The sequence below is a fragment of the Danio rerio genome, chromosome 13, assembly GCF_049306965.1.
Source record: "Danio rerio strain Tuebingen ecotype United States chromosome 13, GRCz12tu, whole genome shotgun sequence".
Classification (NCBI taxonomy): Eukaryota; Metazoa; Chordata; class Actinopteri; order Cypriniformes; family Danionidae; genus Danio; species Danio rerio.
In genome coordinates this window covers 34198694-34219649 of record NC_133188.1, presented here as the reverse complement: position 1 = coordinate 34219649, position 20956 = coordinate 34198694, and the positions used below count along the sequence as shown (strand labels likewise).

The window sequence follows — 20956 nt, the reverse complement described above, 5'->3', positions numbered from 1 at the left end:
TGATAGATATCATTAAATCCACCATAGCAGGCTGTTTTTATGTTATTTTGGAGGGAGTCTACAGATGTTATCATGCTCAAGAACACTGTTCACTTGTTGCTCTTCCCTTGAGAAATTATTTTCTCCTACAATTGATTTATGTTTCTGTAGGCTTTAGCACAATTAAAGGCATTAAATGGGCTTTCAGCAACATACAATCAGGAAAAGTTCCAAACTGACCAATTCCGGAATCATTATTGCACTCTTCAAGGACAAAGCGTTTGCATGCTGTATCATAAAGGGTCATCAGATACAGAAACAATGAGTGTTCGCCAATGCGCCGCGACTCCCTGGTGGATTGTGACTCAGTGGTTGTCACACTAAGTATTTGAGCACATGCTTGCAATAAGTTAAATGGCTATAGGCCACATCGTACAACTTCAGAGAGATTGTGATGAGAAAGTGCAGTAGCCCTTGCTGTTTGTCCCCTGGGGAGCGAATTAGTTTTTTTTAAAGCAATTTTAAAGATTAGACAAAATGTAATGCAGGGGTTGATGCAGAAACCCTATGAGAATTAGCTGCTGTGAAGTATCACTGATCCAAACAAAGGTAATGTAATATATATATATATATATATATATATATATATATATATATATATATATATATATATATATATATATATATATATATATGAATGATTTTTTGCATGTTTGCTTTTTTAAATTGTTGTGCAAACTACCATGAACTTTTCTAATAATGTTTAGTAATAATAATGATAAAATGTGTTATTGCATAATGTTACTGTAGTGTTTTGTCCTTTTCTTTTGTGAGGTCATAAAGTTACAGGAACTGCAATTAGCAGAGCTAAAAGCTTGATTGTGATGACACACTTCTTTGAACTTGTACAACACATTTACTTACTCTAAATAAAGTACAAATCTTTAGATGCTGATAAAACCTTTATGCATGTTGTCATTTATTGATCAGCTGACAATCAGGTCAATCGTTGCTGGTGATTTTTTTTTCCTCCAGAAATTTATTGAAATAGATGGTAAAATCAGATCTGTTGACTTGAATTTTGACATTGTTGTTGACTGCCAATGCTAAGTTATTGTACATTTTTCCATGCTTTAAAATGTACACTAACTGACAAATGTCTTGTCGTCAATCCCAGTTGTAAGAGCAACAAATAGAAGCTTGACTTCTAGTTAATTATTTGGAAAAGTGGGTGAAGCTAGATTTTTCGGATGAATCATCTCAAATCTGCATCTCAATCATCATATATACTGCAGAAGACCTATTGGAGCCCGCATAGACCCAAGACTCTCAGAGAAATCAGTCAAGTTTGGTGAAGGAAAAATCATGGTTTGGGGTTATATTCAGTATGGAGGTGTACTGAATAATCAATTTTTGCTGCTCATTACATTACAAACCACAGGAGAGGGCAAATTCTTCAGCAGGATAGCACTCCTTCTCAGACTTCAGCCTCCACATCAAAGTTCCTGAAAGCAAAGTAGGTCAAGGTCCAGAATTGGCCATCCCAGTCACCAGATATGAACATTATTAAGCATGTCTGGGGTAATATGAAGGGGGAAGTATTAAAGATGAATCCAAAGAATCCTATTTACTCTAAAAGTCCTGCAAGAACGCTTTCTTTGCCATTTCAGAAGAATTTATTAATAAGTTATTTGAGTCATTGCAGAGATGTGTGGATGCAGTTCTTCAAGCTCATGGAAGTCATACACAATATAAATTCATTTTCCACTGCACCGTAACTTTGTATTCTATACTTCTACATTATTTCTGCGAAGTGACAAGAGTTTTGTCTAAGCAAAGTCAGACCTGACTGTCCTATTTAAATAATTAAAAATTAAGACATGGTCATATTTTATTTTGGTAATCTAGAGGCCTTTGCCTTTCATATAAGCCACTTCTGATACCAAGTGATCTACTAGAAGTCAAGTTATTATTTGTTGTTCCTAATACTTGGATAGGTAAAAAACTTTACTTAGGTAGTGTACACTATGCTTTTTTTTTGCTTACCCTCATGTCAGTTATTACATTATTAATTATGTATTATTATTACATTATCAATAATCAACATTCTCCGCAAACATTTCTGAGCATGATTTTTATGTGAACATTTTTTTTTTTCCGTAACGAAAAGTTACGCATGCTCGTACCTTAGAGCTGTGGTGGTTTGATTCTGCATCAATTCAGAAATGTTCAAAATGCATGGCTATTCTCTCCTGAATGTGTTCTGGGCTTAACTTTTAACAGCAGATGGTTGTGTATGCTTTACAAACAGCCATACTCTATTTGCATCCAATTCCTTACAAATACTAACTGAATTTAAAATAATCTTAATGGTAGGAATGGCTTAAGTGAATTATAGAGTGTTATTAATGAGCTGTGTTCACATTAATCTCATGACATAAAAGCCGATTTACAGTATTCAGCTGAACGCACAAGTTCTCTTCCTCATGAACATTTTAATATAAGGTTAAAAACTAATGCAGAGTACCATCTGCTCATATAATCTAAGCACAGAATCAATTCAAGAAGAATAGCGATGCATTTTGAAAATCTCAGACTTGATGCAGAATCTATTCTTCACATGATTTTTCACACCCGCTCCATCACACTTTTAATATCAGTCATCAGATTGCAATTTTTAATATTTCATGCATTCATTCATTGATTTTTTTGCATTAAATTTGATAGTTCAAGCTTCAAATGAATTAATTAAACTGCTTACTTTTGCCCAACCAATAATTGTAAATTGTATTTATTTAAGACAGCAACACTTTTGTCACCTATTAAAGTACATTGTATATCCCCTGCAGTCTGGTTAAACTGACACTCATAATTCACTTCATCTTATCTGTCCTCACAGCATCACACAAGCCACTGATCTGGTTGATGATATCTTTATAGCTTCCTCTGTGAATATACTGTACCTCATTCCTCAGAGTTGATGATAGGTTATAAAATGAGGCATCCTCGAAGAGTTTACACAAAACATTGAAACTGTAGATCAGGGAAACCCAAAATAATGTTGTAATTCATAAAATTTGTAATTCCCCAACAACCACTTCATTAACAATGTTAAATTGTACACTTTCACTCTACATGGAATTTCAGTCTTTAGTAAAGCACTTATTAAAAGATATTTTCTCAGGATGACATTCCATTTGCTATAATAATCCCTTTGGCTTCTGTCAAAGATTTCTGAGTAGTTTATCAGACATCTGATAAAGTCTTAACTATAAGTCTTAAATGCAGTTTATTTTGCGCTCAACCAGAGTAATTGTATTATAATTGTGTACAGGGTCTTAAAAAGTCTTAAAATGTCTTAAATTTCACAAAAAAAAAAAAAAAAAAAAAAAGTTAAGCTTTAAAAAGTCTTAAACTTACTGAAATATTATCTTGTAGGTCTTAAATAATTTAATTGGGTCCTATTTTCCTCTGTCCAAGTAAAGCTACCCTACTGAGCCTACATCCATCCATTTAATAGTTACGTTTTTTTATTGCAAAGAGATACAATTTACAATAGGTGTTTAACATTTTTACAGCAATTTCTCCAAATTAAATTCCCTAATCAGGGAAAAACTAAAAACAATTACACAATTCATCATGATAGTAATAATAGAGCAGCTTATATAATACATATACTTTTTACAATGTTAAACTTGTCAAACTTCTTTTTTTTAAATAGTGTAGTGTTGTTTTTTTTTTTTTTTTTTTTGACACATTAAAATATGTCACTAAGAAATAATTACACTTGTGGGCCCTTAGAAATAATCAGTGTTTAGCACTTTAAAAGTCTAAAATTAAATTTATAATGGTCTTAAAAGGTCTTAGATTTGACTTGAGTAAACCTGCAGAAACGCTGTGTATATTATATTGTATTATTCTCAAATGTTTCTCAGACAGATTAAAATTTCTGTATTTTCATCTTAAAACTTTTCCTTCAATTCATCCTGTGGTGAATCTGTCAACAAATAATATAATTATAAACATTTGTATATAAGGGGCTGTTTAAAACATTGTTGCACTAAACTGTCCACTTGTGTCAGATTCTCAATCACAACTATGAAAAAAATATGTGGTTTTCATTTAGGTTTAACAGTTTACACATTAATATTTGACATCTCTCATCATTTTAGGTTATTTAACATCCAACAGTTTTCATAAGCATGTCTTCTATTAATGCTGTTTAGTCTCACATCCACTGTGTTTCCTTTATGAAGTTTGTGTGTGTGTATGATTTGTAAATATTAAACAAATTTGACCCTTACAAATTAGATATGCAGTTTATGCATATGAAAAATGCACTTTTAAATCAGATCCTCAAGTATAAACTTGATTTAATCTCTTTTTGCACCACATCAGAGCAAGTGTTTCATAACAGACTGGTCATATTATTCATTTATTTTCCCTTATTGTAAAAATTGATTTTGGCAGCCATATAAAGCTGTAATATGACAAAATCGTCCCTGCTGTGGAAGGATTATTATTTCTTCTGAGAGTAAGGGCGCAGTTTGGTTTTTATTGGGTTTCTTTTTCCTTTCTTTAAGGGAAATGGAATATGACAGCTTATAAAACATTCATGGCAAATATTTTATTTTAAATCAAGCTCAGTGGATATTTGTACAGGTGAAAAGTCATTCATGTAAATCCGAAAAGTGCTGTCAGGTTTATTTATGTGAGCTGTGTGAAACCAAGGTGTGAATTTAAGTCTTCCTGCAATTGGTTGAGCCCCATTTGAAATCTTGATTTTCCTTTTCCTCATTTAACATCCGGATTCTAATTGTTCCAGACATATAAGTAAAAGATAATGTTTTTCTCCTGCTGTAAACCAAATGAGAGATGGCAAGGCTGATGTTGATATGCAACCATTAGAAAAATATCATACAGAATTTTTCATAATGATTTATTCAAAATAAACACTTTTACGGACTAAATCAAACCAATGTACAAACTCACAAAAGAAAGAACAACAGATGTGCTGCCATAAGCTGCCATATACATAGAAGTAATATTCACATTAAGTGGGAAACATGAGTGGAAGGCAGTAGAAGTTACTTGTCAGTGCTGAAAACATGATGGAATGTCTATGAAACAGCTTTTGTTTAATTCTGGAAATCCTTTCTTTAATGGCATCACCATATTAGGACATTTTGAGAGATATTTTTTTATTTATTTTATTTTATTTTATTTTATTTTATTTTATTTGGCTTTAACTGGTAAACCGCAGAAGTGCATGAGTTTTTTGCAAGATTTTTTTTTCAGAATTTTCCATTTATGAACCCATAGTGAACTGGCAGGAGGGTTTATCCCATCATCCAGTACACAGACCCCTGTGGAGGTCGAGAGTCAGCATTATGTTTCCTTATAGATTTTGTGCCCGAAGGCTGTGTTTGTAAATGAGGCCTGGTACTTTTAACGGCTCACATTATGAATCTGCCAGCAGTAACTAGCAAATTCCATACGTTAATTTTCTTTGGAGAGGTACAAGGCATTGGTTTGCCCTGCTATTTGTGTGGTTGTTCACATTACACTTCTGTTTTGTCCAGGAATTAAAATTGTAGCTGCATTTTTCGCTATGGATGATGTGATTTTTGGTGTGATGTATTTTTTTATTAATAATTTTGGAACCTCTAAACTTGGTTGTTTCAGCTTAGAAATAAAAATTGTAAATTAAAAATAAAAATCGGTAACACTTTATTTTGATGGTCCATTTGAGTATTAGTAGACCGCCTGCTTTATAGCTGTTGATACTGCTTCTTTAACAGACATCTTACTCACTATAAGAAACTTTGCAATTACATGTCATGTGTCATGTGTTACACTAACCCTAACCCCAACCCTAACCAACAGTAATAGTAACAGTAACTAACAGTCTATTATAATCAAATGAGAATTAGTTGACATGTAGATGTAATGTAACCTAAATTTAACGGACCAACAAAATAAAGTGTGACCTAAAAATCATTTTAAGCATGTTTTTTTGGAGTGTGTTTCAAAAGGCAGATCTTTTTGGAAACTAAATGTATTTATCGTTACAAACTGGGATGTTTTACACACTAAATATTCAGCTATTACTGTTACGATCTGTTTATCTGACTGTTCATAAACAGCTGACAAATTTCTGAAAACAAACCCACTCATAATAAAAGCTGATGCTGAAAATACAAATGTTTAATAAATTTGGCAATACAGTTCATAACTACTTCTAAACACAGAAAGCAATAAGCACTAGAACTATTCACTAGATGGTGGACGTCATTCAGAATTTGATCTTTAGTAAATGTCTCAAGGGGTTATAAAGTGCGCTGGTATATATAGGTAGTCATTACGTCAATTAGTTTGTGTCAAAATCTACCTTGGATGTTTATCTAACACTGATTTTTTTAAAGGTTATCATACCTACAATGCTTTAGATTCAGTTTTCATGATTGAGTAAATTAATTCGCTCGTTCAGAGTTCTCTATATTCGACTTGTTCTTTTTTTCTTTGTTAATTGAGTTCTTTTGAGGCTCGACAGTCTCTGTTTATGACCTGATTCTGCTGAGCGTGAAGCAACAGTGTGTTGTGACGCTGAGTTCTTTACACACGCTCTGATCGGTCAATTAACAAAACAGATGATTTAATGCCTACAAAGCATTGCAAAACTCTCAATCGACCCTTCAAGTGAAGCCAATTGCATTCCCCAAAGTCATTCGAAATACATTAGGGTTTATGTGAGGTCTAAATAGTTCATGTTTGTTTGGCAAAGTAACCCTGCCTTTCCAAAAACACAAAAAACAAGTGACTCTTTTTTTTTTTGTTTCTCTATATATGTTGTATAACTTTAACATGCTGTTACAAATATCTAAATTATGAACTAGTAAAATACATAATGAAAGATAAAATCAATGCCCTTCTTTTTGTGTCAAAGCACTTGCATGCATATGAGTTTTCAGAACTTCATATAATCCTTCTAAAATTAGAGTACACTCCTAAAAATAAAGGTGCCATGGAAATCCGAAAGGGAATGACTTCTCTTGTTTGGTCCCCTAATTATTTTTCCATTGTCTTAAGGACATGTTAATAATGGAAACAAACATTTGGTGAATGAAAATGTTCTATGTATCTTCGTAGAACCGTCAATGCTGATAAAGCACCTTTATTTTTAAGAGTGCATATTTCAGAGTTTTGAACGTTTGCTCCAAAACACCTCTTTGTCCCAATGTTTTTCTGCCTAACCCAAGATAACACGACAAACACGGAGCAAACAGGACTCCAAAAATATCTCTTTACTGATTTTGAGACGATATAAAAAAACATTGTATATACATATCATACGTAAAAAATAAAAAACAACACAGTCATACATATATAATTGCACTTGGCGCTAACAGAGAAGACTACATGGGTGGCGATGGTGGTCTGGTGGTCTTTTCATTTACTGGGACGCATATTTGGCAGGTTAAGTGCTGGGTCAGCAAGCATGCCAGAGGACTATATGGTACATATCTGTGACGGTGGGCTGTCAGATTTCCTTGTCATCTGGCAGACATCTTAGACCTGCTGCTGTTGGGCTTTTTTCATTCTGAAAAGAAAAGATGGAAAATGTTACAGTGAGACAGCAGCGATGCTAATACATTTTAATGACTGTTTATTTTGACGGAAAAGTGTGTAATGACTTGTGAATAGAAGCAGGGCATTTTTTAAATGCAGTGATTAAAGTAGTAAACCCTAATTTAGCATCTGGCAGGGGTAACAGAGATGTCTGTACTTTTTATAGGCAATTTCTAGGAGTAAATGCATGCTGTTCGCTTTAATTGTGATGAAAATGTGATATTTCTTTGTTCACAATGAAAAACTTCTCATTTCAAGTTGAAGTGACTTTCACTTTCAGTTATCAATTTATTATTGTCAAAAATAATGATTGTTTTCAAACTGTTTTTTTAGGGTTGCTGCACAATAAACATGATTTTTGGACAATATAAAAGAAACAAAGACTACGTTTAAAAGAAAGTATAATTTTTTTTACTTATATATTTACTTATATATACTTATATATATACTTATATATACTTATATATTTTTTTACTTATATATATTTACTTATATATATATATATATTGATATGGATATTGAATATATTATGGTATGTATTACACTGTAAAAAATATATAATAATAACAGTTTTGCATATTTTGTGATTCATGTTTTTAATGTATATTTTGCATCTGCATTACGAGACTTTGATTTTTCCTCCAGTGAATTATTAATGTTAAAACATTTAATGACATTTGTGTAGTTTGAAGTGATATATAGTCTGGGTTGATGGTGTAAATTATGATAAAAAAAACTGACAATAAACTGCCTGTACATTTTCTGTTGTTTTACAAACTTTATTCATTCATTCATTTTCTTTCGGCTTAGTACCTTTAATAATCGGGGGTCGCCACAGAGGAATGAACCGCCAACTTATCCAGCATATGTTTTACGCAGTGGATGCCCTTCCAGCTGCAACCCATCTCTGGGAAACATCCATACACACTTATTCACACTCATACACTACAAACACTTTTAGCTTACCCAATTAACCTATAGCGCATGTCTTTGGACTTGTGGGGGAAACTGGAGCACCTGGAGGAAACCCACGCGAACCCGGGTAGAACATGCAAACTTAACACATAATTGCCAACTGACCCAGCAAAGGCTCAAACCATTAACCTTCTTGGTTCTTGCTGTGCTACCCACTGCACCACAGATTTTTTTTCTATTTTTTTCTATTTCTTAGAAAATATTTTGGTAACAACACATTCACATTATTGCTTATTATTACCTACCTGTTATTGACTTTTTAACTATGCATTAGTAGTAATAAATTATGATCTTATTCTGCATCCCTAATTCTACCCAAAAACCTAAACCCAACTTTTACCTTACTAGTAATAAACAGCTAATTGGTGGTTTATTATGCTAATTGTGTTTGTTAATGGTTTGTTAATATCGTGAATTGTGACCTAAACTAAAGTGTTATCAAAATATTTTCTAAAAAACAGAAGAAAAAAAAAGAAAAAAAAATCTGCAAGAAGGTTGATGGTTTGAGCCTTTGCTGGGTCAGTTGGCAATTATGTGTTAAGTTTTTATATTTTTTAGTTTGTATTTCAAACTACTAAAATAAAGTCAATTATTATTTTCAAAAACAAAATCAAAGTTTGACATGGCAGAGATCAAAATAGACTGTTAATAAATAGAACAAAAACTGTGAATTGTGAAATATGGAACCTGTTAAAGAAAAAACTGATATAACTAACTGTATATTGATACATAGACCTAGCATTTATAATTTTACAATTTAGCATTTATAATTTCTTATAAGACTCACATGACTACAATAAGCGGATAAATCTTTTTTTAATCTCATTGACCGGAGGTGTTGCAGATGGCAGCAAGCTCCCTCACTACCTGCAGATGTACAACTTCCTTTCTCCCTTATTGAGCTGAACTAATGACCGCACAGTATGTGCTCATTAACGTCTAGCAGCCATTCAAGAGTGTTCAGCTCCAAGGAGCCAATCGTTCATCTCTAGCTATGAGTGTTTTGTTGTGAAGACCGGACAGTTCACACTTTTCTGGCCCCTAGATAATGATTATTGTTTAGCAGGTTCGAGCGCACCAATAAAGGCTATTGGTTTGCCATAATAAGCTCTTTATATTCGCCCACCTCCCCCAAACTGAACAAGCATCCAATCTAATAGCTGCCAGGGAAAAGAAAGATGATAGCAAGCAATGCCTTGATCTAATATATGATGAAATGTGGGAAAATGTCTTTCTTCTGGTGATTTCAGTACAACAGAAAAGCTTGTTTTGCTTTGTTTGGACGTTCACGATAACAATTAGAGAAGGAACTATTAAGGCAAGGCTGCAAAGCCTGAACATGTTTTTCATTAGCCAGGCAGTAGCTGCTAATCTTGCACATCAACATAAGATAAATATTTCGGAGCACTGTAAGCGGACAGAAACGTTCAAAAGAAATCTGAGAAACCAACCAGGAATGGCTTTTATGAACACGAAACAAGAAATACCAGTGTTTTGATGTGCGGGTGGCTTTTGTCAACAGAAACTAATATGTAAACAATGAGACTTTGATATTTGATGCAAATAATCATTTGATGTTGGAAAAAGTGAGTATGATTTGTTTAAAGTAGATAAAAGTGACTATAAAAGTGCTATATAATGAATCAGACTTTAGCTGCGTTTCCATCACCCTATTTCAATGTGCATTTGACAATATCACATCAGAAACGAGTGATAGAGATGCCAGATTTTGAAAAAAAAATCCCATAAATCAATATGTTTTTTTTCCGCTCACTTCAGGTGTTTTTCAACTTCTTATAAAAAAAAAAAAAAAAGATAAGTTATAGTTATAATATTAGTTTAGTTATAATATTAATATAAGTTATAATATTAGATTCTTTGCCACAAAAAATTTGACGTACTGAATATTAAACCTACTGTACAGTCATTATAGTCAGTATTGGGTGTAAATACAAAGTAACTAGTTGCTTTAATAAGTAACTTTTTTGGTGCAAAAGTAAAGTAAAAGATGACTTTTAGTTTTTTTTTTTTTTTTTTTGTAATTTTGTTACAGATACTTTAAATATTCTTGCCTAAAATACTGTGCATAAATTCAACAGTTCTGTATAAATCAGTTCAGAAAAGCAGAGTAAATTTAAATATATTTATTTTATCTTATACAAATATATTTACAGTTTGGATTTGTCAGAGGATTACACATGCTTAGAAAACAATGAATTGAGCAGGAAATAAATGTCAACATATTGTATGTATAAAATACATTTAAAGAATTAAAAGTGTTTAATTTGTATTCTGCATGCTTTGGGATTTATAAAGATTTAATTAAATTGCTTATTGAGTATTATAAACACATTTAGTTACATTACAAGTTACATTTCAGACAAAGCATCAGAAAGTAATTTAAAAACTATTTAAATGACTTAATTAGTAATGGATATCTCTTTTAAATAACTTATCCAATACTGGTTGTAACTGTTTTATAAGAAAATATAATATAATATTTTTTTTACTTATTATATTTTCTAATTTGGATATGAAATATATTAGGATATGGATTACAGAGTAAGAAATGTGAGTAAATTTCCAGTTTTTAATATGTTGTGATTCATGTTTTTATTATGTTTTGTTTTTTTATTTTTTCATGCTTTTGAAATGTATTATGGGGCCTTGATCTTTCCTCCAACAATTTTCAGTGTTAAAAGGTTCGAGAAAGTTACTTTTATTAACATTTGAATAGTTTGAAGTGATACATTGCCTTGGATGAGGATTCAAAAACCTAGTATTAAACTGCCAGTACTTTTTGTGTTAACTTAAGTCTCTATATATTATTTCTTAGAAAATATATTATTTCAAACTACTGAAATGTAAATGAAGTCACTTTGTTAAACTGCGTAATTGAAGGTCAACATGGCAGAGATCGAGATCTCAATGCAATTCATAACTGTTAATTAATACATTTCAGACAAAACATTAGAAAGTAATTTAAAAACAATTTTAATTATGTAATTAGTAATGAATAACTTTTTTAAAGTAATTTAACCAGAACTGGTTGTAACTAATTTGCAGTCTTGCTTTCTCTATTAGGCTTGCCTTTTATATGTACTGTTGGTTACTATATTACCAATACTACAGTCGCTCTAAAAATTTAATGGAAACAAACCTAATTCATGTTTTTTTTTCTTCTTTTTGCTAATTTTAAATAGATTGGCTTAACGTTAAAATGCATGGGTCTTAAAAAGTCTTAAATTAAAAATTAAGCCTTTAAAAAATTGTGTTGTAGGTCTTAAATCAAGTACATCTAAAGCTATCTAACTGGGCCAACCCCATCCAATCACCACCTCAATAGAACTTTTAACAAATGTTTTATTTATTAGCTTTATTTACAAGTATGATTTAATTATTCTTTTTGGAATAAGATTTGTTTAAAATCTCTCGATGTATTTACAGCTACCCAAGGACATTGACCTGGACAGACTGTTGTGCAACGTGTGTGTGTAGCTTTTTTTTAAACATTGTTAAAAATATGTGGCAAATAAAGTACTCAATTTGAAACAATTTTTATGAGGCAAGTAAAAATCTTGGCTCAATCAGGCCATTACACCAGGCCCAATCTTCCATTGGCTTAAAAAATCCTTTGAAATGAAATTTTGTTCACAAAAAGGTCTTTAAAAAAAGGTCTTTACATTTGACTTAGTAAACCTGCAGAGACCCTGCAAAATAAACTTGCCTATTGTAGATTTTTTCAAGATTTTTTTTTTCTTACTTGTTGATGGCGTTCTTCAGGTACTGCTGAAGCCATTTGGTCTCTGGGTTAATGCACACCTCCTTGTTGTTCTTCAGTTTGGCACTGGAAGGGAGAAGTGTACATTTCCATTATATCCTGTGATCTAATAGCAAGGTGCTGAAATTTTAGCTTTATAGACATTCAAATTGCAGTATAAGCAAGCAATCATCACTAAGTACAAAGCTACAAGGGTCCATTGTGAGCAGATTTTGAATGCAATACAATAGAAACCCCATAGTCAGCACCGGCCATACAATAGCCGAACAGTTGTGCATTCAAGCTCAGCCAAGCAGTTGGTTCTCAGTCACCCCTCTCTCTAGTAAGTGATATTACACTGCGCTCCCTCCCATCAGCCGGAGGATTAATCTTCTGCATCTGCGTTCTCTCTCTTCACTACAGGCCTTAACAGATTGCCAGATTGTTATCTCGCTCGTGCTTGTGGCTCTCAGAGAAGAGATTAGATTATAGGTGTCTTGTCTGCACAGGTGAGACATTTGTTTTCAATTGGCTACAACATGACACAAACAAATCATTAAACTGTTACTTGTGGAAAGTGAAACTGAAGTGTATTTTTAGGATTATATTAATCCTTTTTATAACTTTTTACAAATATAAGATTTGATTACGTGATTAAATGTTAATTCATTATTTAGAAAATTAATTTAGTGAATGTGTACAGATGAAAGCAAAATTATTAGCCCTCTTGTGAAATTGTAGTTTTTTTTATATTGAGTAATGTTTAATAGAGCAAGGAAATTGTCACTGTATTTCCGTTAATATATAAATTTTTTGTAGACGATATTTGTTTCTTCAGTTTGGCTGGAATAAAGCATTTTTTAAACCTAACTTGCTGAGTAAGCTGTTAACCTAATAGTTAAGCCTTTAAATTGCATTTTAAGCTGAATACAAGGGATTCTTCAACCGATCAGCCAGATCGGTATCGGCGGATAGTCACATTTCATGACTCGATCCACATTTCATGACATGGCCGATCTCATGAACTGATCACAATTGTTTATTTATAAGTTTACAAGCAGAGGACATACAATAACTGATTTTTTTTTACATGTCAGAACTGAAAGTTCTGTGTTTTCAACAATATTGAAAGTTCATTAAAACCTGGCTGGAATTATTAGGGAAATAAAAAAATATATAATTTTATATAAAAATATAATATAAAAAATAATAATTTTTAACTTGAATATTTAATAATATAACTTATTGTAATAAACAGTATGTACCTATTTCATTTTAGTAACGAAGTAATGGATTTATAAATGTGCATTTTAACTTCTTATGCAACAAATATGTGCTCTAAACTTCATTAAGACATGTAGAATTTTTCTTCCATCATTTGCAATGTTTCTAAATTGCTTTGTTAGTAATTTTTCTCACCAATGTTTTGCGTCTGTTTTATCTATTGTTTTCTGTAAAGCTGCTTCTGACCCTTACGGGTCCATACTAAATGGTTATAAGAGACATGCATGTTTAGGGAATTGGGACATTTTTAATTTATTCTTAGGTAAGGAGAGATCTCCAGTACCATACTTGGAGGTAAAATGTGCTTTATGCATTATAGCGTGAAGCATCAGAATTTGGTATTGGTTGATGTTCATGACAAGGAATTAGTCGGTATCGGCTGCAAAAATCTTGATCAGATCATTCCTACTCAACACTAGTATAAATAATATAAATATGCAAGATACCTTGTGAAATATCATGTATTGTCATCATGGCAAAGACCAAAGAAATTAGTTATAAGAAATTATTTATTAAAACTGTTATTTGTGTAAAATATGTTGCGAAAAATGCTCCATTAAACAGCATTTGGAAAATATTTGAAAAAAGAATTAAAATTTCTCTAGAGGGCTAATAATTTTGACTGTAGGTGTATAACAAGGTTATTAAAATTGAACAAAAATAAAACATTTTCATAAATGTTTTTTTAAAAATAAAGCTTATTTAAGAATTTTTTTTAGCTATTTTAGCTAGTTTCTCATTTCCATTTAGTTTTAGATTCAATTAATATTACTAAAACTAACAAAATAGCTCAAAAAAATTATACAAATTAATTTAAATGAAACACATTTAAAAAAATAGCAAAAATGCCAAACTTAAAACTAAACTGTCATTTAAGAATATTCAAAAATAAAAGCTAATTCAGGCTTTTAATAAAATCTGTAACGTTTCCTTAATTATCTAAGAATCTTTGGCATATAACAAGAATAATAACACTGTTCATAATAAGAATAAATTAATATAATTGTAATATAAATTTCATCATTAATTCTATTCTATTAATTCATCATTTTCTACTAAAAATTACAGTGTCCGTGATTGTCTGCTGAATTTAACAGCTGTGATTTTTGTCCTTTTTATAATCTTGTAGATGACTTATTCCAAAAGAAGCCACAAAGAAAGTCCCTAAATAAGTTCTGAAAACACCATGGGACGAGAACATTCTTCTGAGACGAGATTATCTCTAAACTCTGTGTCCACCATCATCCCGATATCTGTATCATTTAAAGTAATCACTTCTTATCTTCAATTCGCAGATCTCCTCTAATTTGGTTAGCCGCTCTCTTTTGAAGTAGCTGCGGTTTATCGGGGCCTGGCATTTGTTGCTCTATCTCGATGTAGTCAGCGGGAGTTTGAGAGGGTCCCGGACCGAGAACAGCAGGTAGTAATTACTTCACAGCAAGCCAAGGCCAACAGCAAACACTGGCAGATAGTGTTACCAGCATCAGTCATCGATGCAGATTTGAAGTATCAAGGGCTCTTGAGCTCTGGGACTCAGGGTCTGATCTGCTCTCCAGGGCTTCGCTTTGGCTTTTGTGTCAATCGTTAGTCGTTTTTTGAGGGAGATTTTTGAGTATGACCAGCTGGTTTTATCTGGCTGACCCTTTGACACTGTTGAAGTTTTTGTTTACGCCTTGGTGAGCATTTATGGTATGGAAAATTAGTGAGGTTTGTAATGGAGCTTGACATGGCACTGCCATTAATCTTTGTTAAAAATCCAAATAAAGCAGCTGTTTTGAGTGCTTCACTCAGCAGAGGTGAAAACAGGCAGGGAGGATAGTTCACATCAGCTGAAATAAAATAGCTGCTTGTTAAAAATACTTATTTAAAACTCTTAATTTTTTAACAACTTCTATGTATTATGTTTGATACACTTATATTTTAACAATAAAATAGTAAATTAATCATTTTGTGAAATTATTTTTGTAGTTTTGTTCTGTACTGTAATAAAAATACTGGTCACCTTAAATTTTTAAGCTGAATCGAATGAACCTTATGAGTCCATTGAACTTTTATTATGTTTAACTGATTTAAAACAGCTTGCGTATAGAACTAAGTTAGAACATGATTAACTTAGTTTAACAAGTTACAATGAACTAAAACATGGTTTTATGACTAACTAGTCATATAATTTCCTACAGTGTGGGTTTTGTAATTTTGTACTGTGTTGTGGATGTGTTGTTCTCAGCATGCTTCGCAAGGAATTGCATTAGGAGGGAAAATCTTGTCATTAATTATAATCTTAAAGGGATACACTGTAAAACATGCAGGGTTCCACCCAACCAATTTTAAGTGGATGGAACATAAAACAATTGAGTTGTCCCCCAAAAAACTCAGATAATTGTGTTGATTCAGCTAATTTTAGATAAGTAGTTTGAACAAATAACAAATGTCATTTTTCAGCGTAGATAACTCAAAAATGATAATTAGCTCATCATTTATTCTCCCTCATGAGGTTTTAAACCTTTATATGTTTCTTTCTTCTGTTGAACACAAAAGAAGATACACTGAAAAAAAAATCTGCAAAATTCTTCGGTAAATTTAAACAAACAAATTTAATTTGTTAATGTTCAGCCCAAATAAATTGTTTACAACCTCTTATCATAAAATAAATTGTAAATACAAAGGAATCATCTTTGAATCCCAGCAACTAGCATTTTTCAAAATATTTGGTGTTCAACAGAAGTAAGAAAGTCAAATAGGTTAAAACTATTCACTGTAAAAATTCTTTTTTTTCTTCTTTTTTTCATGTGTTTGAGCAACATGAAGGAATTAAGTTAACTTAATCCTTTTTTACAAATTTAAGTGGATTGAACATAATTTGTCTCTTAAAAACTAATGAATTGTGCTGTTTCAACTCATTTTAAAAAAGTATTTTGAACAAAGAGCAATTATCATTTTTTGTCATTGTTTTTCTTTAACAAATGTAATACGTTAAGTTACGTTACGTTAATACGTTAATTAAGTACATGGGCTTTAGTTGGGATTAGTTGAGTTTACTTTAAAAAGTAAGTATTTCTGTTGCTTTTAAAGTGATTAATTGAGTTTTCTTTAAGACATCATGCAAACCCATTGAGTAAAATTCAGTAATCTATGTGCATGATTCTAAAATTTAGGTCCATTCAGGTTTGCTTACTTTTATTATCTAAAGTGAACTTGTCATTTTTAAGACAAAATGTTTACTATTTTTTAAAAAGGGAAGTAACTAATTGCTTAACTTACCTCATCATTTATTCTACCTCATGACATTTTAAACTTTTATAAGTTTCTTTCTTCTGTTGAACACAAAAGAAGATATTTTGAAGATGCAAATACAATGGGTCCCTAATAGCATATTTTAAAACATCTTCATTTGAGTTCAATAGAAGAAAGAAACTCAAATAGGTTAAAACTATTTCTTTTAACAAATGAAAGTTAGTTCATGGTAAAAAGTTTACTTAAACAAGTGTGTAATCCTGTTGCTTTTAAACTGATTAGTTAAGTTTTCTTTAAAAAATGGGTAAACCTATTGAATAAAATTCAGTGAACTGTGCAGAATTATACAAATTTAACAATGGGTTTGCTTACTTTTTAAGTAAAATGAACTTGTCACTTTTATAACAAACAGTTTCCTATTTTTAAGTGAAGTTTTTAATTGCTTTTTTAAAGTGTATAAAAACTTGTTAGCCTTTATTCTTCAATTAACTGTTCTGAGATCAGTCAGTTTTTTTTTATTTGTCCAGTCCACATTACACATAAGAATTGTATAATAGTTGATCGTTTTACTGAAGAGTTGTTAACTTCTGCAATAGTTAACATTCTGATTGTCCAGATTAAGTGATTAAAATTGATTGATTTAGAAAATAAGCTGTGTTCAAGGTAAGATCAATTAAATAAAAGTGTCGTTTGTTGAAACAATCTCATTGGTTTAAAATGAATCTCACTCATGGATTCTATTTGTCTGAATTAATTAGAAAAGTTGATCATAATTACATAAAGTAACATCAATGCTTCATTTGTGTGTGTGTCTGACTAAGCACAATTCCTTTACATGTGTGAGAAAGAAGAATCTTTTGGACCTCATTTTGCTGGTTTCCTGTACAAAATACAAATGCATCCATGCTTAAAGCTCCTACCCCCTCCCATAGCATTTCTTGGATGTGTGTAATTGTGAGAGCCTGTCCGACAGTATAATGCCAATTCCTGGCCCATTCAGTGTTTGGAGATTGATGGGGTGAGGTGATGCGCTGTTAAGAGCTGCTGAGCGAGAAGGAAAGTGCAGATACTCACATGACTTGGAAGGGGCAGTTGGGTGTGTGGAGGAACTTGAGCTCGCGAATGCTTCTCTGTGGGACTGTGTTGACTGTGGAACGGCACCAGCATCTCTCTACCAGGCTGATGGGCTTGGCTGGAGAAGAATTAAGAGAAACTCAGTTCAGCTGTTTCCTTGATGCTTTTAATTCAGTGCATGTGAACGTTGGATGGAATAATGAGAAGGGCCATAAATACAAATAATCATGTTTAATCACACCACAGATGTGTGCTGTAAAACGGAACAGCATCCTTGACTAAAAATGAAACTTTTGGGTCAAATTTTCGAAATCTATTATGTAATAGATCTGTGCTCCAAACTCACTATTGCAACACTCTTTAATAACAACCAGCACAGTTTTCAGAGAGGCTGAGGCATAGGTCCTCTATGGAAACTGAAACTTCTGACATCAAGATTAGAAGTTATATTATGATAAATTTAGATATTATTGGGGATATCAGTGAGTATTGTATTGTAAAATATATGTATTATATATATATATATATATATATATATATATATATATATATATATATATATATATATATATATATATATATATATATGAGACTATTGAAAAATATATATATATATTAAAGGGGCTAATAATTCTGACCTTAAAATGTTTTTAATAAATAAAAACAAATAAATAAAACAAAAAACAAATAAGACTTTCTCCAGAAGAAAATATTATCAGACATACTGTGAATTTTAGCTCTGTTTGGGAAATATTTAAATAAATAAATAAATAAATAAATAAATAAATAAATAAATAAATAAACACAGTTCTATGAGTACACACTTACAAAATAAAGTGGTCCCATTAAGAACCTATTACAGTCTTCTGAATACGCAAGAGGTTGTTTATAGTGGAAAAAGGTTCTTTACAATATTAAAATGTTCTTCACACTGAAAAGTTGTTCAGTTATAAACTGTTCACTGAAAGACTCCTAATGGCATCACTACAGAAATGCCTTTAGGAGTCTTTATTTTTAAAGTAAAAGTGTAGGAAATTGTAGAAAAGTTTATAGAAACTAAAAATATCCCCCAAAATTTAATTACTTAATAATTTTCTTTATAAAAAATCTATACATTAGACAATAATAATCATATAAAAGTAAACAAAGTAAATAGAAATCAGTCAACTTTACATATTAGGCAATTTAAGCCAATAGATTTGTTAAAGATAAGAAGTGAACTTTTTAATCCACATATTTTCGGCATTGCTACAGCAATCGCAACGTGCATGCGCGCATGATTCTTGTAATCATCTTCAATAGCCTTCACATTCTTGCGCATTGAAGAGTGTGAGTTGTGTGGCAGTGCGGGATTATTCTTCCATTTGGCTCAGACCTGTTACACGCTCAAGGAAGCAGAGACTTCTCAGCTCGGCATTGTAAGTGAAGACTGCGATGCGCACGTATGCAAACACTTTAACGGACATTGCCCACTCACAAGAGCCCAGAGGTGTGAAGTACCTGCGACTTTACGGAGCTCGATCCATTCCACTTGTAAAATGCTAATGACATCTCTAGTAATCTCTGCTTTTTGTCATGCAAACGCGCGCGCCATAGTTAGAGCCGCGCGCACTGGCTCGATTGAAGTAAAGACTGGCGCTATCTCTGCGGTTTTGTTTTATCCTCTAATTTGTGGGTAATTAAGAGAAAACAAGGAGGGCGACAAATACACACATTAATCAACGCCGTGACAGTGGCTTCTCGGCTCTCCTGAGCGAATGCGTGTCAGGATGATGCACTGACGATTAAGGAAAGTGCACCCATGAAGGTAAAATTAAAAATGAAAGGATTTTGAATATGATATATAAGGATATAATATTTTAGTGATTCAATAAAAACAAACCAATGATGCGTAAGGTATGCATTACTAATAAATACAGCGATTTTGTTTAATAAATTCGCAACCGCTATTAGCTATATATGTTCTGTTTTTAAACAGATGCACATTTAAGCCGTAAAAAATAATAGGTCTGTTTTGAAGTTTGCACCAATTGCATTGATTGATTTTAATGAGCGGGATTGCAACATCACCATAAAGTGTGCCAAAACGTGCATTAAAGCTTTACGCACAATGCAAAAACAACGTAAACATTTGCATAACATTAACTTACCGTTGGAAATCGGTGCATGAATGGCGACCGCCATCAGAGCGACTACTACGATCACTTTGAGATCCATGTTTGCAGTGTGAAGAAGAGATCCGCACTGTGTAGAATCCAGGAGCAACTGTGACAGCAGCAACTGCGCCTCGGAGTTAAATTTGCGAACAGGCTCCGGTCCAAACACCCCCTCTAGTCCCCCACCTTCAAAAGGAGAAAGTGGGTGTTCCCACGATGATTTGTCAGCTATTGGCACTACAAATATCCTCTATTATTACATTTTTGGCACTAAATAAAAGTGCTAACGTTTATGAAACAGTTATTTTTAATCCACAATTTATTAAATATTGGTGATATTTCATGTTTTGTGATGATTATTGGTAATATAAATGAACCCAAGACATGCACAGGCATTTAAAACTATATTATAAATATCATATAAGCAATGTATGAGAAAAAATATAAGCAAAAGATGCTTATAAATGTCACATATCTATAGTTTTATTGCATCAGTTTAACTAAAAACAAAATTATTATCATGTCCATTTTTTGTGTTATATTTAAAAAGAAAAAAGTTATTACTATACGTTTTTATTAGTCTGTCTGTCAGTCTGGATGGATGGATGGATAAATAGACAGATAGATAGATGTTTATGTTACAACAAATTCAGAAATAGAAAACACAAAGAGTCAAAGAGGGAGACAATGTAAGTAATTTCCATGAAATACATTTCTTAAAATATTTTTAATAACTTACTAGATTACTCACACTGCTGACCTTTGTATTTCAAGTCTTTATTTGTATTCTGCGTTTAGTGTTTCATTACTGTGGATTTCTTTATTTTCGCAAATTTAGCCGCAGAACCCACCAAATTATTCCCAG

The 20956-nt window shown here is 32.0% G+C and overlaps 1 protein-coding gene across 1 annotated transcript; it reads right to left on the bottom strand.

Moving 5' to 3' along the window:
• Nucleotides 1-6393: 6393 nt before the first annotated feature.
• On the bottom strand, nucleotides 6394-20218 carry cxcl12a (chemokine (C-X-C motif) ligand 12a (stromal cell-derived factor 1)). Its single transcript, NM_178307.2, has 4 exons — nucleotides 20086-20218; nucleotides 17936-18053; nucleotides 12347-12430; nucleotides 6394-7579 (listed from the first exon to the last, which is right to left on the bottom strand). The coding sequence occupies exons 1-4, from the start codon at nucleotides 20150-20152 to the stop codon at nucleotides 7549-7551; spliced, it is 300 nt and encodes a 99-aa protein (NP_840092.1). The 5' UTR covers nucleotides 20153-20218; the 3' UTR covers nucleotides 6394-7548.
• Nucleotides 20219-20956: the final 738 nt, after the last annotated feature.